Source organism: Sardina pilchardus, chromosome 3 (assembly GCF_963854185.1).
Source record: "Sardina pilchardus chromosome 3, fSarPil1.1, whole genome shotgun sequence".
Lineage (NCBI taxonomy): Eukaryota > Metazoa > Chordata > Actinopteri > Clupeiformes > Clupeidae > Sardina > Sardina pilchardus.
The window spans coordinates 36,961,934-36,981,213 of NC_084996.1; the positions used below are offsets into that span (position 1 = coordinate 36,961,934).

General features: G+C 50.4%; 1 protein-coding gene across 5 annotated transcripts in view; it reads right to left on the minus strand.

The window, feature by feature from the left end:
• Nucleotides 1-2,867: 2,867 nt before the first annotated feature.
• The window catches only part of septin9a (septin 9a), a 76,027-nt gene continuing 59,614 nt past the window's right edge, over nt 2,868-19,280 (minus strand). For all 5 annotated transcript variants that reach the window (XM_062533135.1, XM_062533139.1, XM_062533136.1 and 2 more), the window contains 9 exons: nt 18,186-18,395; nt 14,650-14,778; nt 14,454-14,535; nt 14,105-14,242; nt 10,591-10,708; nt 8,176-8,271; nt 7,808-7,904; nt 4,896-4,947; nt 2,868-4,778 (listed from right to left, as the gene is read on the minus strand). In XM_062533135.1, the coding sequence (XP_062389119.1) occupies nt 4,643-4,778; nt 4,896-4,947; nt 7,808-7,904; nt 8,176-8,271; nt 10,591-10,708; nt 14,105-14,242; nt 14,454-14,535; nt 14,650-14,778; nt 18,186-18,395 (1,058 nt within the window). In that variant the 3' untranslated portion in view covers nt 2,868-4,642. The remainder of the gene's footprint in view (nt 4,779-4,895; nt 4,948-7,807; nt 7,905-8,175; nt 8,272-10,590; nt 10,709-14,104; nt 14,243-14,453; nt 14,536-14,649; nt 14,779-18,185; nt 18,396-19,280) is intronic.

Sequence of the window (19,280 nt, forward strand, 5' to 3'; positions counted from 1 at the left end):
AGATTGCTACGCGCAATTGGTCTACACACACTCACACAGATCGTTGATTGGCGTAATTACTCACAGTCATTAGCCTCAGGCTAAACCATCTCATCAGGATCCTTCAGGAAGCCCTCAGTCCCTCTGGTGTAAACTCACTCGCTCTCTCTCTCTCTCTCTCTCACACACACACACACGTGTGCTCTCTCCTGAACCAACACTACTGCTTTCTAGAGGTGTGACACCTCTGTGTGTCTGTGCAAAGAAAATGCATGACGTGAATCCCCTCTCTTCCTCGGTCTGCCTCTCTCTCTCTCTCCATCTCTTTTTCTCTCACACACACTCTCTCTTTCACACACATAAGACCGGGAAGACAATCCCCCACCCATCCAGACTGACACACACACACACACACACACACACAACCTTCCCCACCACACCTTTGTTCTGTTGCTGCGACGGCAACCTCTGTGCTCAGACCCAGAACTTTTTCAATGCACCCCATCCCTCCATCGCTGCCAACAACATCGCCTTCCCCAAAAATGCCCTAATCATCCCCGACTCAAACACTTGCCATCAACACCCTGCGCACACACACACACACACACTCCACCTCCCATCATCTCCTCTGCTCTGATTACAATCCGCAGCTGTTTTTTTCTTCTTCTTTTTAATCAAGGCTGGGTTGATTTGCATACGCGCTGCTGCTGCTGCTGCTGCCGTCACCGCCCCCCTCCCCTCCTCCCCCCCTCCCCTCCCCCCCTCGCATGTCTGAGTGCTTGGCACCGTGCCAGGAGAGGCAGAGGACGGAGGAGCGGACGGAGGCATGAGGTCCGATCCAACATGGAGGAGACGACGGGCGAGGGCGGGCGGGGAGGAGGTGATCGAGGATGAGGAGGGGGGGTTGGGAAGGAGAGAAAATGGGGTGCGACAAGATGGCTGCAAATGAGGAGACGAAACAAACAAACAAAAACAAAAAAAAAACAAAAACAAATGAGGAGAGGACAAAGATGAGCAGATGGAGGAGAGACGAGAGCATTGAACAAGTGGATGACAAATGGGTGGACACAGCTGGTGGAGGAGAGGGACATAGGGCAGGGGCAGGGGGGACGCAGAGATGCCAGGAGTCGCCACCGCTTGGCATCCTCGCTGGCACTCTGATCAGCCGATGCCCCAGACAATGGGGGGGCTTTTCCACACACACCGGGGGGGAAACTACGGGAAGCACTGCCACGCAATCCGGCTACTACGCACAACAACACTGTTATATAATGCTTCGCTAATTAGTTACCATGGCGATATGCAGATTAGCGGGGCGCTGTCATAATGGAGATATTTCATTGTCTCGAGGGAAGGAGGGGTTATTTCCGCTCTCAAATGGAGGGTTAGTTAATTGTCGCCCTGAACCAATCAAAACGTAATGAATGAATATGCACCCATATATTAAACAATCAATCATTGTTTACAGACAGATGGATATTGTCTTCCAGCTCGAACCCCCCATCCACTCCGCAAATATTTAGTCATCAGCGAACGCGTCGCCTTTGTCACTCACACTTTAATCACTTTAATCATAAACAAATTGTGGTGCTGTGCTTCGCTATCGAAAAGCTATTGTGGCGAAGACGTTACACCAGCCACGATCCTAGACAGCGCACAGATTCAGTCTAGCCACGTGCAGTGATATCCAAGCTCTCTCAGTTAGATCCTGAAGGTCAGTAGACTGCAGTGAGCGCTAACTGTGTTCTCACACACAGCACATGGAACAGTGTGGCCACTGGGTTGGAATTACACAGGAGGGTGAAGCAGACTCTCATCACAGGGAATTTCAGCGCGAGCTTCGACTTGTCTGGATGTCTGGATTTCTCCGGAGAGGAGCCATGTTCTCAAGAAAGCGGATCAAACAAAGACTCTCTCGCTCTCGGAGCAGTTCCCGAGCTCAGGTTCTACAGTGGGGATCACGGCACCGGGTAATGAGATTCTAGGAGAGTGGCCCTCACCATCAAGGCTCAGTTCTTAAGGTTCTTCCCCAGCAATAGAGAGATTCAAATGTCAAAATGATCCCAAATGTCTCAAAGCTGGTTTATTCCATTACAATCCCTCCTTCACCTACCATTTCATTCTGTTATTAAACACCAGAACATGCTCTCTAAGGAAACATCCTAGAGTAGTGGTTGGATTGTGATCGCACACATGATGGAATTCCACAATCAAAAAGGACAAAAATGGCTGTTGGAAATGAACAAGTCACACCGCCACATCAAAGCATGGACCTTGCCTTTATGTGCCTGAAAGCACACCACTGGATCAAACCACCGGCAGAAATATCCACTGAAACACAATAGCAAAATTGTCCCTGCAAACCTTGGATGGGAGGCCGTTTCTGAGAGGAAAAGCTGACATGTTGTTCGTCCTCAATGGTGAAGTCATTTCAAAGAAGCAGTCTGAAAGAAGTTTCAGTCAATTACTACGCTGCCTAGTGCACTGCTAGCAACAGATGTCTGTGGCCTGGCTGCCAATTCCTCAGGCACCATCAGATGGAAGGCCGTGGAGGTCGAGCTTTGATGTTCAGATGGCACCTGAACAATATGCAGATGAATAGGGATTTGTATTGCTCATAAACCCCTGGAAACTTCACAGAGGTTTCAACTTTCACACGGCTCTCCATCAAAGTCAGTCATTGGCTGCAGAGTACCAGGAATCAGCCTCTCAGACAGGAGAGAGAGAGAGAGAGGAAAAGACAGAGAGACAGAGAAAAAGAGGAGAAAGATAGAGATGATTTAATAACACTTATGATCCTGTTTAGTTCTTATACACTTAAATCACTGAACAGTAATTGTTACCATCAGTTTGATGAGAAAACCAGTAATGACGATGAAAAGGCGTGCTTACTTAGAACTTAACTTTTATTTCTTTTAAAATACCAAAGATATTTGTGTTATTCTTAATACCAGTACAAAAAGATCACACATAATGAATATACAGCACAAGACAACAAAAATGAAAAAATAAGAAAGAGAAAGAAAGCCCCTCGGTTCTGAGCTTTAACATAGTATGGGCTGAAATGACTGAAGAGGCGGCAACTGTGTCTCTCTGCACGGGGCACTCTGACCTCCACCTTGGTCTGGCTCACCAGGAGGGGCGGAGGAGGGTTTAAGGCATAATGAGGACAGGCTGGAGAACCTGAACTGAATACACAGAGGAATGAGCGCGCACACACACACACACACACACACACTACATGCATTTGTGCACATACACATATGGCCATGACATACATACACACCTATACCAACCCCAGCCCCTCACACACGCACTCACACACACACACACACTGACGCTTTAAGATGGATGATATGGGCACTCTCCTTCCAGTTCAAACCCAGAGCGAGCACACAAGTCACCAATAAATAAGGACTGAGTCTGGGCCGGAGACTACCACTAGACCACTGGAGCTGGAGGAGGAGGGGGGGGGGGTACTGTTCACCTTTCCCATGTCCATAAATACTACTCTTAAAATCACTCTGAAATGATATCATATATAAAAACGACAGGTAAGGACGGTAGGGACATGTTTTAGAGTTTTTAAGGCACTAGTCGGAGTGGACAATCCTGAAGAACTGGGCCATTGGGGGGAAAAAACCTTCTGTCAGTGTCACTGAGACTTGGCACTGTGGACGCAGCCTGCCACTTCAAACACTAGATGTGAATAAGTGAACTAACAGGTAAGGAATGGACATCGTGGAAGACTCCCTTGAAATAAAACGCCTGACTCTCCTCTTGTCCAATCTTTCTCTCTCTCTCTCTCTCTCTCTCTCTCTCTCTCACTCTCTCTCACACACACACACACACACACACACACACACACACACACACACTAAGAAAGCCTTTCGTACCTTGGTTGTGATGTCAATACTCTGCTAAATGCTGTGGAAATGTACATGGCACAGCCTAGTCGTCTCAACAGATAATTCAGTTCAGTCCAGTACAATGGGGTGAGTTGAATGGAATGAAGTGAGCATTGCAGAAATCTCTTCTATCGCCTGACATGGGCAACTGGTATGGGCACCTGGTAATGGAGTATTTCTAGTGTCAGTGGCACACAGTTTCCTCCACTGGGTCCTGCTTCATTCTAACTTTGCACCCATGCATGCACACACACACACACACACACACACACACACACACACACACACACACACACACACACACACACACACGCAGCTGAGACAGAAAATGGCGATAGATGAAAACACTTATACACCTGATCACAAAAGCAAGGGTGTGAATTTGTGACTGTGTGTGTGTGTGTGTGTGTGTGTGTGTGTGTGTGTGTGTCTGTGTCTGTGTTGCATGCATAGACAAGTATTGGTGTGGTTTGGCATTGCTGTAGGCGAGAGAGAGTTTTGGCTTTCTGAAGCGACAATGTTCCAAAACAGAGGCGGCGAGACGATGCTCCGTTCATCCGTGCTGACGCGTGGCGCTGACCCCTGACCTCTGGCTTGGGCCAATCAGAGAGCAAAGTGGAAAGGAGGAGGAAGTGGAAGCAGGAGAGGAGAAGCAGCGAGGGGAGACGGAGGCTGGGGTGGAGACGGGCGGGTGGAGCACGGGGAGCTGCTGCTGCTGCTGCTGCTGCTGTCGGGCGTGGAGAGGAGCGGAGCGGCTACATCTCGTGGGCGGTGAGGTGGTGGTCGGCCACGCCGTTGGCCTGCGTGTTGTTGTTCTCGTTGAGCCGCCGCACGCGGTACACCTCGTAGTGGATGCTGCTGGTGATGTCCTTAATGTTCTGCATGTGGGTCCTGGGAAGATGATGGCACAACATAAACAAACAAGCAAACAAACACTCACTCCCATCGGGATTGAATCATCTGGGTCCCAAAGCCCTTCCTCTCCACTGTGTGGAGAATGGCACTCACCTGATCAGCAGGTCCCGAAGGTAGGCAAACTCACAGTGGGCAATATTCTCAACTGTACATGGAGAGAGACAGAGAGAGAGACAGAGAATATTTATTTGCTTATATTATATTAGCTTCTTATATACCTGTAGTTTGAAAGAAATAGCACATACAGTATGTACTGTAGACAATACAGCTTGCTATTCATGGGTTTCATCAGGTCCCTTTCCACAGGTGTATTAATCAAGCACCATGAAGTCTGCATTGATAATCAAGGTGCTTGATTTTATACACCTGTGGAAAGGGACCTGATGAAACCCATGAATTTGTGGGTTTCATCAGGTCCCTTTCCACAGGTGTATTAATCAAGCACCATGCAGTCTGCCCTGCTAATCAAGATGCTTGATTGGATACACCTGTGGAAAGTGAACTGATGAAACCCATGAATAGGTTCTATACAATATCCAGGTCTTTTATCACTGAACTGCATATTTCATTGTAATTTGAAACAACTAAACCATTAATGTACGTGTCATCTGACCATTATCTGGGGAGGCTGTGTTTTGTGACTACACACTCTATCTGGAGTTGAGGTAAAAATCTGCAGACTGCTTGACTGCAGTCTCACCGTTGGTCACTAGGGGGCACTTTTGCAGCTGCTAGTTCTCAGACAGCCGTGTGCGAGTGGGAGTGCGAGACTGAGCCTGAGGCAGATAAGGCATCGGCCCCAGTAATTCAATTCATTTAAAGCCTCTTCCGCAGGCAGATAAGGCCTGACGGCTTGACAAATTCTGCCTGATGAGCGTGCCGGCGCCTGGCTGGTGTGGAGGATGTATGAATTATAGATCACATCCCCCCCACACACTCCTTCACCACAGCCCCCCCCAACGCCCCAAAAGAGAGAGATGACTGCACCAGCGACGCCTCCAAACTTCCTGCGAGAGGAAATGAGAAGTCCTGACGGAGGAGGAGGAGGAGGAGAGAGGCCCGCTGGATCTCCGTCAGGCGCGGGCGCGGCGCTGAGCTAATCAGCCGCAGGGGCAGGCCGGCTGCCAGGCCGCGTGGCACAGGACGCGGGCACGGCGGGGTGGGAGGAGAGGATGGGTCACCTGCAGGCTGATGCCAGGGCCATCTGTGCCAATCTAACCACGCTGATTAGCCTGGCTGCCACCTCACCGCCCACTGCGTGCCACACACACACACACACACACACACACACACACACACACACACACTATGTGCCGCGTCACACCCAATTCTGGCCTACAGTATAGTCAGACCCAACTGAGTTGTGCTGTTCATGTGAGGTGAACCCTTATCTGGGGCTGAAAGGTGAAGTTAAGACGGGCGTTCGCAGGTGATAGGAACTGGGTAGAGAGGGAGGGGACTGGGGGACGGAGCTCAAGTGTGGCATCCCCTGCTGGTTACGGGCTCGATGCAAATTTTCGAGCTGAAACTTTAAATCACAATTTCAATTGGATTTCAATTTGAGGGAAAGCAATTAGCAAATTGACTCTGACCCTAATGGTCGATAAGGTCACATACATGTTTTCAATCATGCTCATCAATCAGAGGTACTGTACCATGCTCTGCATACTGTCTAATCACCATCTTACAGCCATACTGTATGTGGTCTAAGATAATTTGGTCCGATTTGGTTCCGTCCTTGGATGAGTAGAAAGAACAGTCAATATTCCGATGTTATAATTGATAATGCTTCAACACATGTTTTGTATTATGTAGTCAGTCTTGAAGCTTGGCATGCATCGCAAACCACATCGCTAATCAAATCCCAATCACAATGTCTGTCAGAAAACTCGTTCAGCCGTGGCAAGTTTCTTTAGACCTGTGCACAATGGATGGTCCATAAAATGCGGCCACAGACGGAATGGCTGGCAGCTCCCCACAGGAAGTTGCCAGGGAGTGTGGGAAACGCGGTCTCCTGCCTTCTGCCGAGTCACCTAGAAAAGCTGCTGCTGGAGGTCAGAGGCGTTCCCTGTGGCTCTAGCACAATGAGAGTGGTGTGGGGCAGGCACTCACCCACACAAACACACACACACACACACACACACTTGCACATACCCACCCACCGAGAGAGCAAGAGCCCTGATTGTTTATGCATGGTGGTATTGAGTACATCTGTGTATCTGTCTCTGTGCGTGTGTGTGTGTGTGTGTGTGTGTATGTGTGTGTGTGTGTGTGTGTGGTGAAATGGGGTGGTTGAGCGGTCATCTGTGGGACACAGTGTGTTCCCTCTATGTGTGGGGTCCTTCTCTCTCTGCCTCAGGTCTCGTCCTGTCAGCCTCTTTAGCTGATGAACTCTGAACTCACAACTAACCAACTCTCTCTCCCTACCTCACCCCCACCCCCCCCCCCCCCCACACACACACACACACGTACGTAAAGTGTGAGTTGATGCCTGAGAGCAGATGGTGTTCAGACAGCAGTGAATGCCACTGCCAGGTTGAGAAGGACTGCGGTCAGACTGTGGTCAGTCTCCCTGCTGATGGCATCCCAGTTTAAGCAGACTGCCCTAACCCATTTATACGGTCAGGGTGACACAGTTTACAAATGACCGTCTGATTTAAGTTGTAAAATATTTTATTGAACAACTACTTTTCTATGGCTTCTGGAAGGGAAATGAATTGGGAAATGGCTGCATATATGGTTTTGTCTATAGAGACAATAACAGGGCCAATAAAAGAGTAACACTGCACACAGGGTGTGCCATTCCCCATCACTCTAGTGTCAGCATCATCTCCTTAAGTTCCTTACCACAATACACTTGTGACCAAACATAAAGACCGCTCAGTCGGTCTCCATGGGACACTCGGCTACTGTGCCTCCGCCACACATACAGTACAGCTGGTTGACCTCTGAACTGTGTCACTGAAAGTTTATTTGGGCGTTTCAGGAAGAGAGTGCTCCGTTACCTTCTATGGTCCCCCATTTGGTCTTCCTCCCCAGCAGCCTCCTCCCATTCACCTGGTACTCCAGGTCACTGCCCACCACAGCGAACGGGATCATCTCCTGAGACACAGAGAGAAGGTGCAGCTGCAAGTTAGCATCAGCTGAGCTCAAGACAAAGGCTGAGTGAAGACACATTCAGAGTGTATGTCTGTACTGTAGGTATCCTATGTTAAATAGATTACACAAATGTTTAGCATGAAGTACTAGTAGGATGATTAAATCAAAATGTGCATCTTTAATATTAATGTTGATGATGTGATCTGCGTTTATTAAGGAGGTACATATGATGTTAACTTGTGTATGGTGCACACGCGCACACACACACACTCACCCGAATTTTTTCATTGATCATCCTGTCCTCAGCATCCTCATCAAACTCTTTCTGTGGGTAGACATCAATGCCGTTGGCTCGCAGCTCCTCTCTGATCTGCCAGACAAACACACACACACACACACACACACCTATGAATGAAATACACCACCACCATTGTCCGTCAACAGCACAATATCAACAGAGCACAGCAACAGCAGGCATTCTGCTCTACAGTAAACAGTGTGTACGGAGTAATTACGATCTGCACACAGCCAGCAGTCTCCAAGCTGCTGAACTCTGCACAGGCTCCATCTCCAAGCATGCAGCATCCAAACAACACAGGGACATTTCTCTTCCTCACTCTTGCTACACACACACACACACACACACTTAACTCAAGGGCAGAACCGCCTCCACACACACACCGAGATAACCTAATGAGGGAAAAAACAGATCACAAAAGGAGAAAGAGAGAGAGGAGGAGGAGGAGGAGGAGTAATCAGTGGACTGAAGTCAGCAGGAGTATGGGTCAGGGTGACCGCCAGCCTATAAACACACACACACACCCTCCCAAATGCACAAACATGCAGTCATCGCAGTGAAAAGCAACTGTGCTCTACTCAATTAGATGACCTAATGCAGAGCTCATCAGTGCCAGTGGCCCCGTGCGGTGCAGGAGACTGTGAGAGGTAAGGCCCCGGGCCACCTCATCTGATCCACACCATCACCTCCCCTCTCTTCTCCCCCTCTCCCTCCCTCTCCTCTCCTCTCCTCTCCCCACCAGATGGTCAGAGCCCCTGATTACTGGAGAGCCGCTCTACTCAGTGAGTCACCACTAGGCTACGCTTATTTATTTTGTGTGTGTCTGTGTGTGTGTCTGTGTGTGTGTGTGTGTGTGTGTGTGTGTGGAAGGGGGGGGAGGGTTCCTTTCCCTTTTTATGGCCATGACTGTGAAAGTGAGCGGCGCTGTGACGGAACGCGCTGCCAATAGCCATGCTTTAATGAAAGCCTGCCATCTTGTCCTCTTCCGCTGCACACGCTGCCCCCGGTGTGTGTGTCTGAGTGTCCCTCCACAGTGCGTCCCTTTACAAGTTTCCTTATGACACGCAGCACCAAGCAGGAAGTGAGGTCATGGGCAGCCAGCGCAGCCACATCAGCAGTGGTGAGGGGGTGGAGGCGGGGATTGGGGCTCTCACGAGCTCCACGTGGCCAATCCCGACAGGGCTTTTTCTGAGGGCCACGTCCAATGGGAGAACCCCAAACATAAAGAGACTTCAGTCTGTTCTTAAAGGCCTTTGACCAGCCACAGGGATAAAGCCAAAAACAGGTTTAGTGTTTATGGTGTGCGTGTGTGTGTGTGTGTGTGTGTGTGTCCTGGAGCACAGTCTCTGTGGGGGTTTGGGAATGGAGAGCAGTTAGATGTACGATCCTTGTCAGCGCTCCCAGTCCCTTCCCCCACACCTGCTGGACGCCAGCACAAACACAGGGAACACTCAGCACTGGCCAGCTTTCTTCCTCACTCACAGCCGTGTGTGTGTGTGTGAGTGTGTGTGTGTACTGCATGTGTGTGTGTGTGTGTGTGTGTGTGGCTGGGGGGCCAGGCGGCTGACGCGGCGTCACCTGCCATTACGCCACAGGTCATCTGAGGGAGCCACGTGTACAAGCGCTGCTCCAGCCGCAGCACTGAGCCAGGAACCACCTCCGGAACACATCTGGGCCTGCACTGGGCCAGATCCGACAGAAGCAGATGCAGATGCAGATGTGGGCCTTTTTTCGTAATTTCGTCTCCAAATAAGGTGATATGGAGAACACTGAATAGTAAATCAGCTGGGCTGCTGAGAGGCGTTCGACTGCAAACTTCACTGGAGCCCTCGACACCAGACACTGTGGGCTCCTCTAGGCACGAATGTTTACAACTCAACTCCACGATTGCCTCGTGATGTGAAGACACGCCACAAAGTCTGGCCACATGGATAGGTGGTGGGTTTCGAAATCGCCAGTGTGCTTTACAGATGTTTTTCCGGTTGTGCCCAGGTCCAGGCACAGAGTCGACCGCGGGTCTTCATCAAGGCAATAACCGCTGGCACGCAAACCTGGTAGGGCCCTGGCACCCTCCCTTTGAGGCAGATGGTGACCATGTCTCTCTCTGCTTTCATCCTCCTCCTCCTCGTGTGCGTGCCGTCGGCATCTGCAATCCGTTAGTCACGTCCTGCTCCTCTGCCTCGGACCAGATCGTGCCGTGCCGTGTCACGACGCTGTGTCGAGCGCCACACACCCGGTTGCTTCAGCGGAGAAGCTCATCCAATTGGTGGCCTGTTTCAACTATGAACGGCCCAATAGGATGACGGCTTAGTGGCCAGCCAGCCACCAAAGATGCCAACAGTGAGGATTGGGCTTTTTTTATTGAGCGTTGGGCAGGGTGTAGATGCTCACCTTCTTCTTGAAGAAGTCCCTCTCCTCCAAGGTCAGGGTGTCTGCTTTGGCGATGACCGGGACGATGTTGACTACTTTACTGAGCCGTCTCATGAACTCCACATCCAGGGGTCTTAAACTGAGAGCGGAGAGGGAGGGGAGAGAGAGGGAGAATGTTAGGGAAGGAAACAAGAGCACGGAGGACATTTGCCACATGTAACGGGCCTCGTCCAAGACTCGCACTCTGGAATGTTCTACACTGCAGAGTCCCGCTGTTCGGCCTCGGTGCACTCTAAATGCAGAGCGGCCGCCTGTGCTGCCGTCCAGCCACTAGGGGGCACACGTCCACTTCATAGCCACTACAGCAGGCCAGATTCTGGCCACATTTTGGTCTTCACAACATTTGAGCTTGAAATAAACCACATCTGCTGCATTCTCACAACACAGAATCATACACAGACCAATGTGATAAATTGTGTGCGTGTGGATGTGTAATATGTGGTTTTGTCTTGGCCTATGATTTGAGCTCTGATCCGACTGAAATAAAAAACATTTGTGTGTGCGTGTGCAATATTGTCATGATCTTGTCATGATTTGAGCTTTGATTTGACTGAAATAAAAACCACACCTGTGTGTGAGTGTGAGTGTGAGTGTGAGTGTGAGTGTGAGTGTGAGCCCGTGCCCGTGCCCGTGCCCGTGTCTAGTCGTGTCTGAGATATAAGGGGCAGCTGGCCCAGGGAAGCCCCGTTGACCGGTCTCTGGTTACTGCAGCTGGCGTGAGCGTGGCTGCGTGGGGGGCGTGTGTGTGTGTGTGTGTGTGTGTGTGTGTGTGTGTGTGTGTGTGTGCCCACTGGGCTCCACGGCCTCCAGAGCTGAGCCCCAATTAGTGGAGGAGCCTGTTCAAAGCCCAGCAGCTGCCCCTGCTGAACAGAGCAGGAGTCAGCCATCAGAGCCTCTGGATCAACATGAAACACACATCTGTCAGGCGTGTGCATATGTGTGTGTGTGTGCCTATGGGGGCTATGATAGCTGATTATGAGAGGACACATCTTAGGTTACTCTTCTCTCACAACTGTCAGAAAAGCAATTGGATTGGCCTTGATTTTGTTTTGACTGAGAGCCTGAAGAGAGCTGCTGCCCTTTTAATAAGGGGATGAACATATGTGAGACTGTGTGTGTGTGACTGTATGTGTGTGTGTGTGTGTGTGTGTGTGTGTAATGTTTCTGTGTGGTGGATGCAACAGCTGAGTGGCAGTCTAGTAACACAAACTCACCAACAGCTGTAAATAAATTATGAACACACAAACATGTAAACACAAATATGCACCACTATCCATTTGCATCTACACAGATGCACGCAAACATACTGTATGTGCACACACTAAACTTGTGTGTACACACACACAGTTAACATTGGTAAGTGCTTGTAGTGAGCAGGCAACCCCCGCCCCCCTCCCCTCCCCTCCCCTCCCAGTCACAGCTGTGCTGTGCTCATTCCCCATGACACTTGGCTGGAGGCGAAGCCCAAATCTCTCTCATTTGTATTTTTCCTCCATAAAAATCACGACGCAGACATAAAACTGGTTTTGAACTGGTCTCACTGCTGCTTACTCACTGGCGAGATCGTGACTGTGATCATGAGGCCCCTACACGTAGGCTTTTAGCATGTCCTTTGGGGGGTCTTTAGTGAAATGGAACATACTGCCACACTTTAATTGGCACCCCCAGTGTGTGTGTGTGTGTGTGTGTGTGTGTGTGTGTGTGTACACACAGGATATTGGGATTGTGTCTTCAAGGACAATCTTGCCTTTTCCCATTGTACCCTTTTCACCTTGGTTTATACCATCTTGTATTTCTTTGTGCTTTTATTTGTGTTGCGTGTTTTTCTCTGCCTTCCACTGATACTCTTTATTACTTTTCATTCATGCATACTTGTATGTGTAATCCATCTGCCTCAACTGGAAAGCATCTTGGCTCGACTCTTATTTCATGAATGTGCTACACAAACAACAGCGAACGGACTCCTCCAGCCATGGAAAACGCCTGGCACGGAGCAGAGTCAGGAGGGGTGCAGGAGACGCTGTCTGGCTGGAGCGGATGGGGCTGTTCTGCAGCGCGTCCCCACCTACACTCCAAGGCCTCCTCCATTACCCCTCATCTGTCTCCTCAACAGACACGGGCAAGGTATTGTCCATTCTCCATCCTTCACATGAACTGCAACTCTACACCATCATCTATAGGGGGCAGTAGTAGCGCAGTGGCTAAGGTGCTGGGCTAGCACGCCAGTGGCCAGAAAAGCTGTGCCAGCTGCTGTTGTGTGTCCCTGAGCAAGGCACTTAACCCCGGGTAGTCTCTCTGGATAAGCGCACCAGACTACTGAAGAAGTATATAAGTATCTAGCGCGGTAGGTTTAGGATTCTAAACTCACTCATGTCCATCTTTAAAGGCAGTGAGCGCCAGTGGACAGCCTCATAGTCAGCACAGAGAGTAGAAGCAGTGGGCCACCACATAGGCTCACTGCAGCATGTGTTTTGGTGGAGGAGATGGGTATGTTTCAACCAGACTGTCATTTTGAATGAAAGGCGGTGAAATGAACACAATGGAAGCTATCTTGAAGCGATCATAAACATTCCCTATGACATTATTCATTTACAGAGGTTTGTGGAAAATGCAGCAAGGCATTAATTAAAGAGTGAAGCATCTGTGCCAACTCGTATTTACGTCTATCTGAAACAGACTGCTCTCATATGTACAGACATAAATGCCCTGTATATAACAGCTTGTACTTAAAGAATAATGTTCAACAGATCGTTACAACGTTCTTTAAAGAACAGGACAGAAGATGCAGTATACTTTTTATATTTGAGCAGATAAAATGTGCTGATCAAATATGTCTGTCTTGCCTCAGTGTAGGGAATGGAAGGGGATATTTCATATTGTTAAAAATAAGGACCACAGTGTGTGTATTCATTTTTTAAAACAGAAAGTATTGACACAAAAAACAACTGAGGGCTGGGAATAAAGATGTTTGTGTATGTGTGTGTGAGGTGTGTGTGTGTGTGTGTGTGTGTGTGTGTGTGTGTGTGTGTGTGTGTGTGTGTGTGTCACAAACCTTCAGACAGACACACACACACTGCTTGTCACTGTGAAAGGGTCTCCGACACCCTCCTGTCACATTCCACACTCACTGCCTCAGTGGAGGGACTGACTGATGTGTGTCTGACTGGCCTCTGCCCCAAAGCTCTCACCCTGCAAGCATTCCAAAGTGTGTGTGTGTGTGTGTGTGTGTGTGTGTGTGTGTGTGTGTGTGTGTGTGTGTGTGTGTGTGTGTGCGCATATGCAAGTGAGCTTAAACATTTACACATATGCAGTAATGCCTGTGTGTGTGTCAATGTTGTTTCTGCCTGTGCTAAGTGTGTGTGTTGTGCGAGTGAGTTGTCTATGCCTGTGCTAGTGTGTGTGTGTGTGTGTGTGTGTGTGTGTGTGTGTGTGTGTGTGTGTGTGTGTGTGTGTGTGTTGACTCTGCCTGGCTCACCTGTGCCCTGTGGGGGGGATGAAGTATATGCAGCAGTGCACGCGTGAGTCTGGGATCCTCTTCTTCCTGTTGATGTTGATCTCCTCCTGCAGATACTGCTCGTACTGGTCATTAATAAACTTCATGATGGGCTGCCAGCTGACCGGGGGAGAGAGAGAGAGAGACAGGGGCACAGAGAGATGGGGCATGAGCGCACAGTGGAAGACATGCACAGACAGGAAAAAAGAAAGAAAGAAAGGAACAAACGGACGGAAAGAAGGAACGAACGGATGAACGAACAAGACAGAGAACGGCAGACAGAGACTAAAGGGCGAGGACAGACAGATGGACAGACGTACAGACAACTCACCAGTTCTCATTGTTGATCTGATCCCCAAAGCCTGGCGTGTCGATGACCGTAAGCTTCATCCTCACCCCTTTCTCCTCTATGTCTGTGAGGAGGCAGAGAGACAGGGAGGATTTACACCTCGGCTCTGTGATTGATTAGTACACCTGTTTTCCATGTTCATAGCCGGTGTGTAGTCCCGGCTCTGGGGGCGGCTTACCGTGACTGACGGACTTGATCTCGATGGTCTTGGGGATCCTCTCCTCGGCGGTGCCCATCACTGACTTGCGGCTCACCTTGGACTTGAAGAGTGTGTTCATCAGCGTCGACTTTCCAAGGCCGCTCTGACCTAAACACACAAGAGCACACATACACACACACGCAACAATGAATGGGTCCTCCCCATATACAGTCTGATTCCACTATCCCTTAAGCCCACAGACTAAACAACTGTCTTCACACAGACTGATGGTCCTCCCTGTCTGTGTCCTCACTATCTCACTGCTGTGGAGCTGCTGGTGCTGGGCTGACCCGCGGGGTGCGGTGCGGTGCGGTGCGGTGCGGTGCGGTGTGCGTGCGCTCACTCATGCAGCCCCTCAGGCGGAGGTGTGAGGGTTAGGGTGGAGACGGCCCGCCTCACGGCCTCTTGTCTGGGGGCCGGAGCTCCGACGGCGTTCCAGCGGCCCACCTCGGGGGGGCACATATATCAGCCCAGACACGGGCGGCCTTATAGGGGCAGGAACGCGAGCGCAACACCCCTGGAGCAGCCGGGGTGAGAGGGAGACTGGGCTAAGAGGGAGATCAACAGGGAAGATGGAGAGAGGGCGGCTGGGGAGAGAAAGACGAATAAAAAGGAGAGGGCCGATAACGGAAGGTCAGACACTAACACAAGAGGAGAGAGGGAGTAAGAGAGAAGGCTAAGAGAGATGTAGAAGAGTGAGAGGGCGTCAGCTGGCCCTAGTGTTGGGGTAATAGAGGACACTCCACAGATAAACACGCGGTTGTCTCTCCTGTATGAGTCCTGAGTATGTAAACAGTCTTTCAACCCCAGGCTGGTCTGCACAGTGAATATGTGCATTACTGCGCTCTGTATATTGGCAGAGTATTTCTGTTCAAGACAGTGCAATTGCTCACATTTCCAGTGATGTTACATGATGTCTGCATTATTTGTTTGTTTCAGCCTGTGCTGTGGCATGGTGTGTTTTTATTTCAACTGTTTCCAGGACATAGTTTCCGTAACAATGTGTAATGTGTAATGTGTACGGTTGGCATGCATACGTGTGTGTGTGTGTGTGCCTGTTTACTCTTGATGATATATGTATCATTAAACAGTGCATTAGTCTGTGGGTGTGTGCACATGCGAGGGGCGTTGACTGGTCACTCTTCAAACACAGAGCTCTCAACACACGGCGTCGCTAGTACTCGCTCCCACATCAATACGGGAACGCTTCCTGGAAACCACGTCTGGAGCGATGCCAACCATTCAGAACTGTTAACACTTAAAGCTAACTTCAATGGTCATGCACGCACGCACGCACGCACGCACGCACGCACGCACGCACGCACGCACGCACGCACGCACATACTGTATACTCAATGTTCTACACACGTGCATACCAGGTCCAAAAGTTAAACCCAAACACTCGCACACCTTAAATAATGCAGTGGTCTAATGTGAAACATGGTAGAGGAGACATATATTCAATATTTCAGCCAGCTTCAATGTTTTGATAGAGTTTACAAAGTGTTGGGATATTGAGGTATATTTCATGTGTTCTTGAGATGCCTTCGCTCAGTCGGATACACTGCGCTTATTCACATCTGCAGAACATCCTGCCCGTTCTCAGCCTCCAGACCCGAGCTTTGCCAAGAGCCAGACAAAAGTGCAAGTGCATGTACTTTAGGCAGAGCTAAACTCCCGTGCAGAATCTACGGCCTCGTTTGGCCTCCAAACGTTTTAACCGCTACCATAATATACATTCATGTCTAACTGCAGAGTTTTCGTAAGACCGGTTGTGAAAAACGCACACAGCCCAGAGCCAAATTCTGTCTCCATTCGCTACCTGTACCTCACTGTATTATTCCTGTATTGGCTCCATGTTTTTCTTCCATGTCTTGCTGTTCTGTGGTAAAGCTGAGTCTATGGGAAAAAAGGAGTTGGCCTTGATAATTGCGAGGTAGGAGTATGTGTGTGTGTGTGCGTGTGTGTGTGCATGTGTGTAGGTATGTGTGTGTGTGTGTGTGTGTATGGTGTCTGTCGGGACCCGCCTGAGCTGGAGGGCTTTGCGCGCTGGTCAGATCTGCCGGGCTACGTTCACACTGTCCCTCACAGCCCATAAATCGGAGCCGTGGCCCGAGTGGTGAGGCTTCCTGGAATGACCCATTCATCACGCCACTCCACAATCCGCTCAACGCTCCCGTCTACTACAGTGCGGCCGACAAAAACACCCAACCCAGCGCCACGGGCATGGGCAGGTAACTCTCTGTGTGTGTGTGTGTGTGTGTGTGTGTGTGTTGGGAGTCGGAAATGAGGGAGTCTCTGCCCTGGCCGTCCCTTTCCTGGGCACACGTCTGCGTCAACACAACCTCTCACTCCTCCAGGCAGGACACCAGAGACACAACATGATAAGAGAACACCCTCCCTTCATCACAGCACTGCGCACTCTGAGCTGCTTCTCTCTCTAGTTTGGTGTGTGTGTATGTGTGTATGTGTGTGTGTGTGTGTGTGTGTGTGTGTGAGTGTGTGTGTGTGTGCGTGTGTACACATGTGTGGTTGCCTGGCCCTGGGGCTCTTTCTGAGAGGGAGGCGTTTAAGGGGTTTTTCGTCTCAGTCCTTGTCTGCTTTCCTGTAACCAGACAGGCAGTCGAGACAGAGGCCATCAAACGTTTCCGAACATTTGCGCGCACACACAGGCGCACACAGGCGCACACACACACACACACCGCAGTTTATGGCTGCCTGTCTGCACCCAGCACGTAGGAGAGAAAGTGTGGAGCATCTTAATTAGCCGCCTGTGTGTCTTAGGTGCCTGTGCCTGCATGCAGATGAGTCTCTGAAGAGAGAGAGAGAGTGTGTGTGTGTGTGTGTTAGTGAGAGAGAAGGAACAGAGGCATTCACATGCAATAGTGTGTGAGTGTGTCGGTGTGAAGAGGCAAGGAACAAAAGCATGCTTATGTAGCGTGGTTATGTATCTGTGCATGTGTGTGTTGCATGTGTGTGTGCATGTAAAGAGAGGGAACAAAAGTCTGTTTCTGCACTATTGTGGTTGTACGCACGTCTAAGTGTGTATGCCTCTGTCTGTGCACATGGACATGTGTATGTGTGTATTTGTGTGCGCAGGCTGTTATGGGGAAGAATGAGGCCTGATTACAGGGCAGACAGCTCCTACTTTGAGGCTCAAAATAAGCCAGTCATTCACACTGGCCGGCCTTTCATAGCTCACTGCACAGCCGGCCCAGCAGTGGCAGAGGCCCTCCGTCAGCCTCAGATGCCTTCAGCAAGCACCGCGGCCCTGGCTAAAAACCTTCTGGAACATTCTCTGAGGTTAATGGGTCAATTCCCATTGATGTGCCACGTGCCCTCTCAACACGCACACACACACACAAACACACACACACAATCATGATGCTGAGCTTAAATTCCTACTGTTTACCTTCCACCTACACACTCACCCACGACCATAATGACCCCACCCCCCCAAACAAAACACACACGCGCACACACACACAGGCGCACACGCGCACACACACACTCACCCACGACCATGATGTTGAGCTCGAAGCCCTGCTTCATGGCCTTGCGCCTCATCTGCTCCAGGATGGCGTCGATGCCCACGTAGCTGAAGTCCACGGCGCTGGGCCTCTCGCTCCAGCTGACAGGGGGCACCTCGGGCACCACGGGCTCCGCCATACTGCTGATGCTGCTGCTGCGGCTGCTGCTGCTGTAGCTGGAAATGACCTCTGACCCTGGGAGAGAGGGGGAGGGAGAGAGAGAGAGAGAGAGAGAGAAGGGAGAGAGGGGGAGAAGGGAAAAGAAAAGTTGAATAAGGACTTGGCAGTGAATGTAGCTGTATGCCCACCAGATACAAATAATGTTCATCTCAGCAGTGACCTTCAACGCCCCATAGCCACACACACACACACACACAAGCAGTAGCAGCACTGCAGAAGTAGAGGGTGCTGCAGAAATCACCATATACAGGAATCCTTTCAGCCACGTTAGCACTATTTCATTTCTTCCCACCCAGAACACATTTCATTGGCCGCTGTGTGCGTGTGAGTTGCGAGAGCAGCCCGGCCCTGACCGCTCCGTCTGCTTCTCCCCACGCACGTCACCGCCGTCCAGGCTGGCCAGCCCGCGCACTGGAGTGAGCCCGCTCACCTGGCGCTGCGCAGATGGATGGGCTTTTCCACCGAGCTGAGAGGTTAGACATAACAGACGCGGCGGTGGACTCGGAGACAAGGCCTGGCTCGGCACACCTCTGCCATGTTTAAACACCGCTGCCATTTTTTTTCGCGCGGCGCCGACCCCGAGCCAGAAACATTCTCTCACGGAGCGAGAGCGAGCGGACTTCACTCGGCAGGGCCCCGTACGGCGGGATCGCACGCCGAGCCAATCCAGATGGTTCCGGATCTGCCAAGTGTTCGCATTCGAGCGAGTGCGATGTGAGTCTCATCGAATCAGAGTCATAACACCAGAGATGGGAAGCTTTACTTAGGGACCCGAGAAAAGCCAACTTCGATTTCTCGACAATGTCGAACTACTATGTAAATGAGATCATTCACACAGCTTTTCCACTGAGCGTTCTTGTGATTCATACATTCATCAGAATGGGACATTCTTAGCAAAAG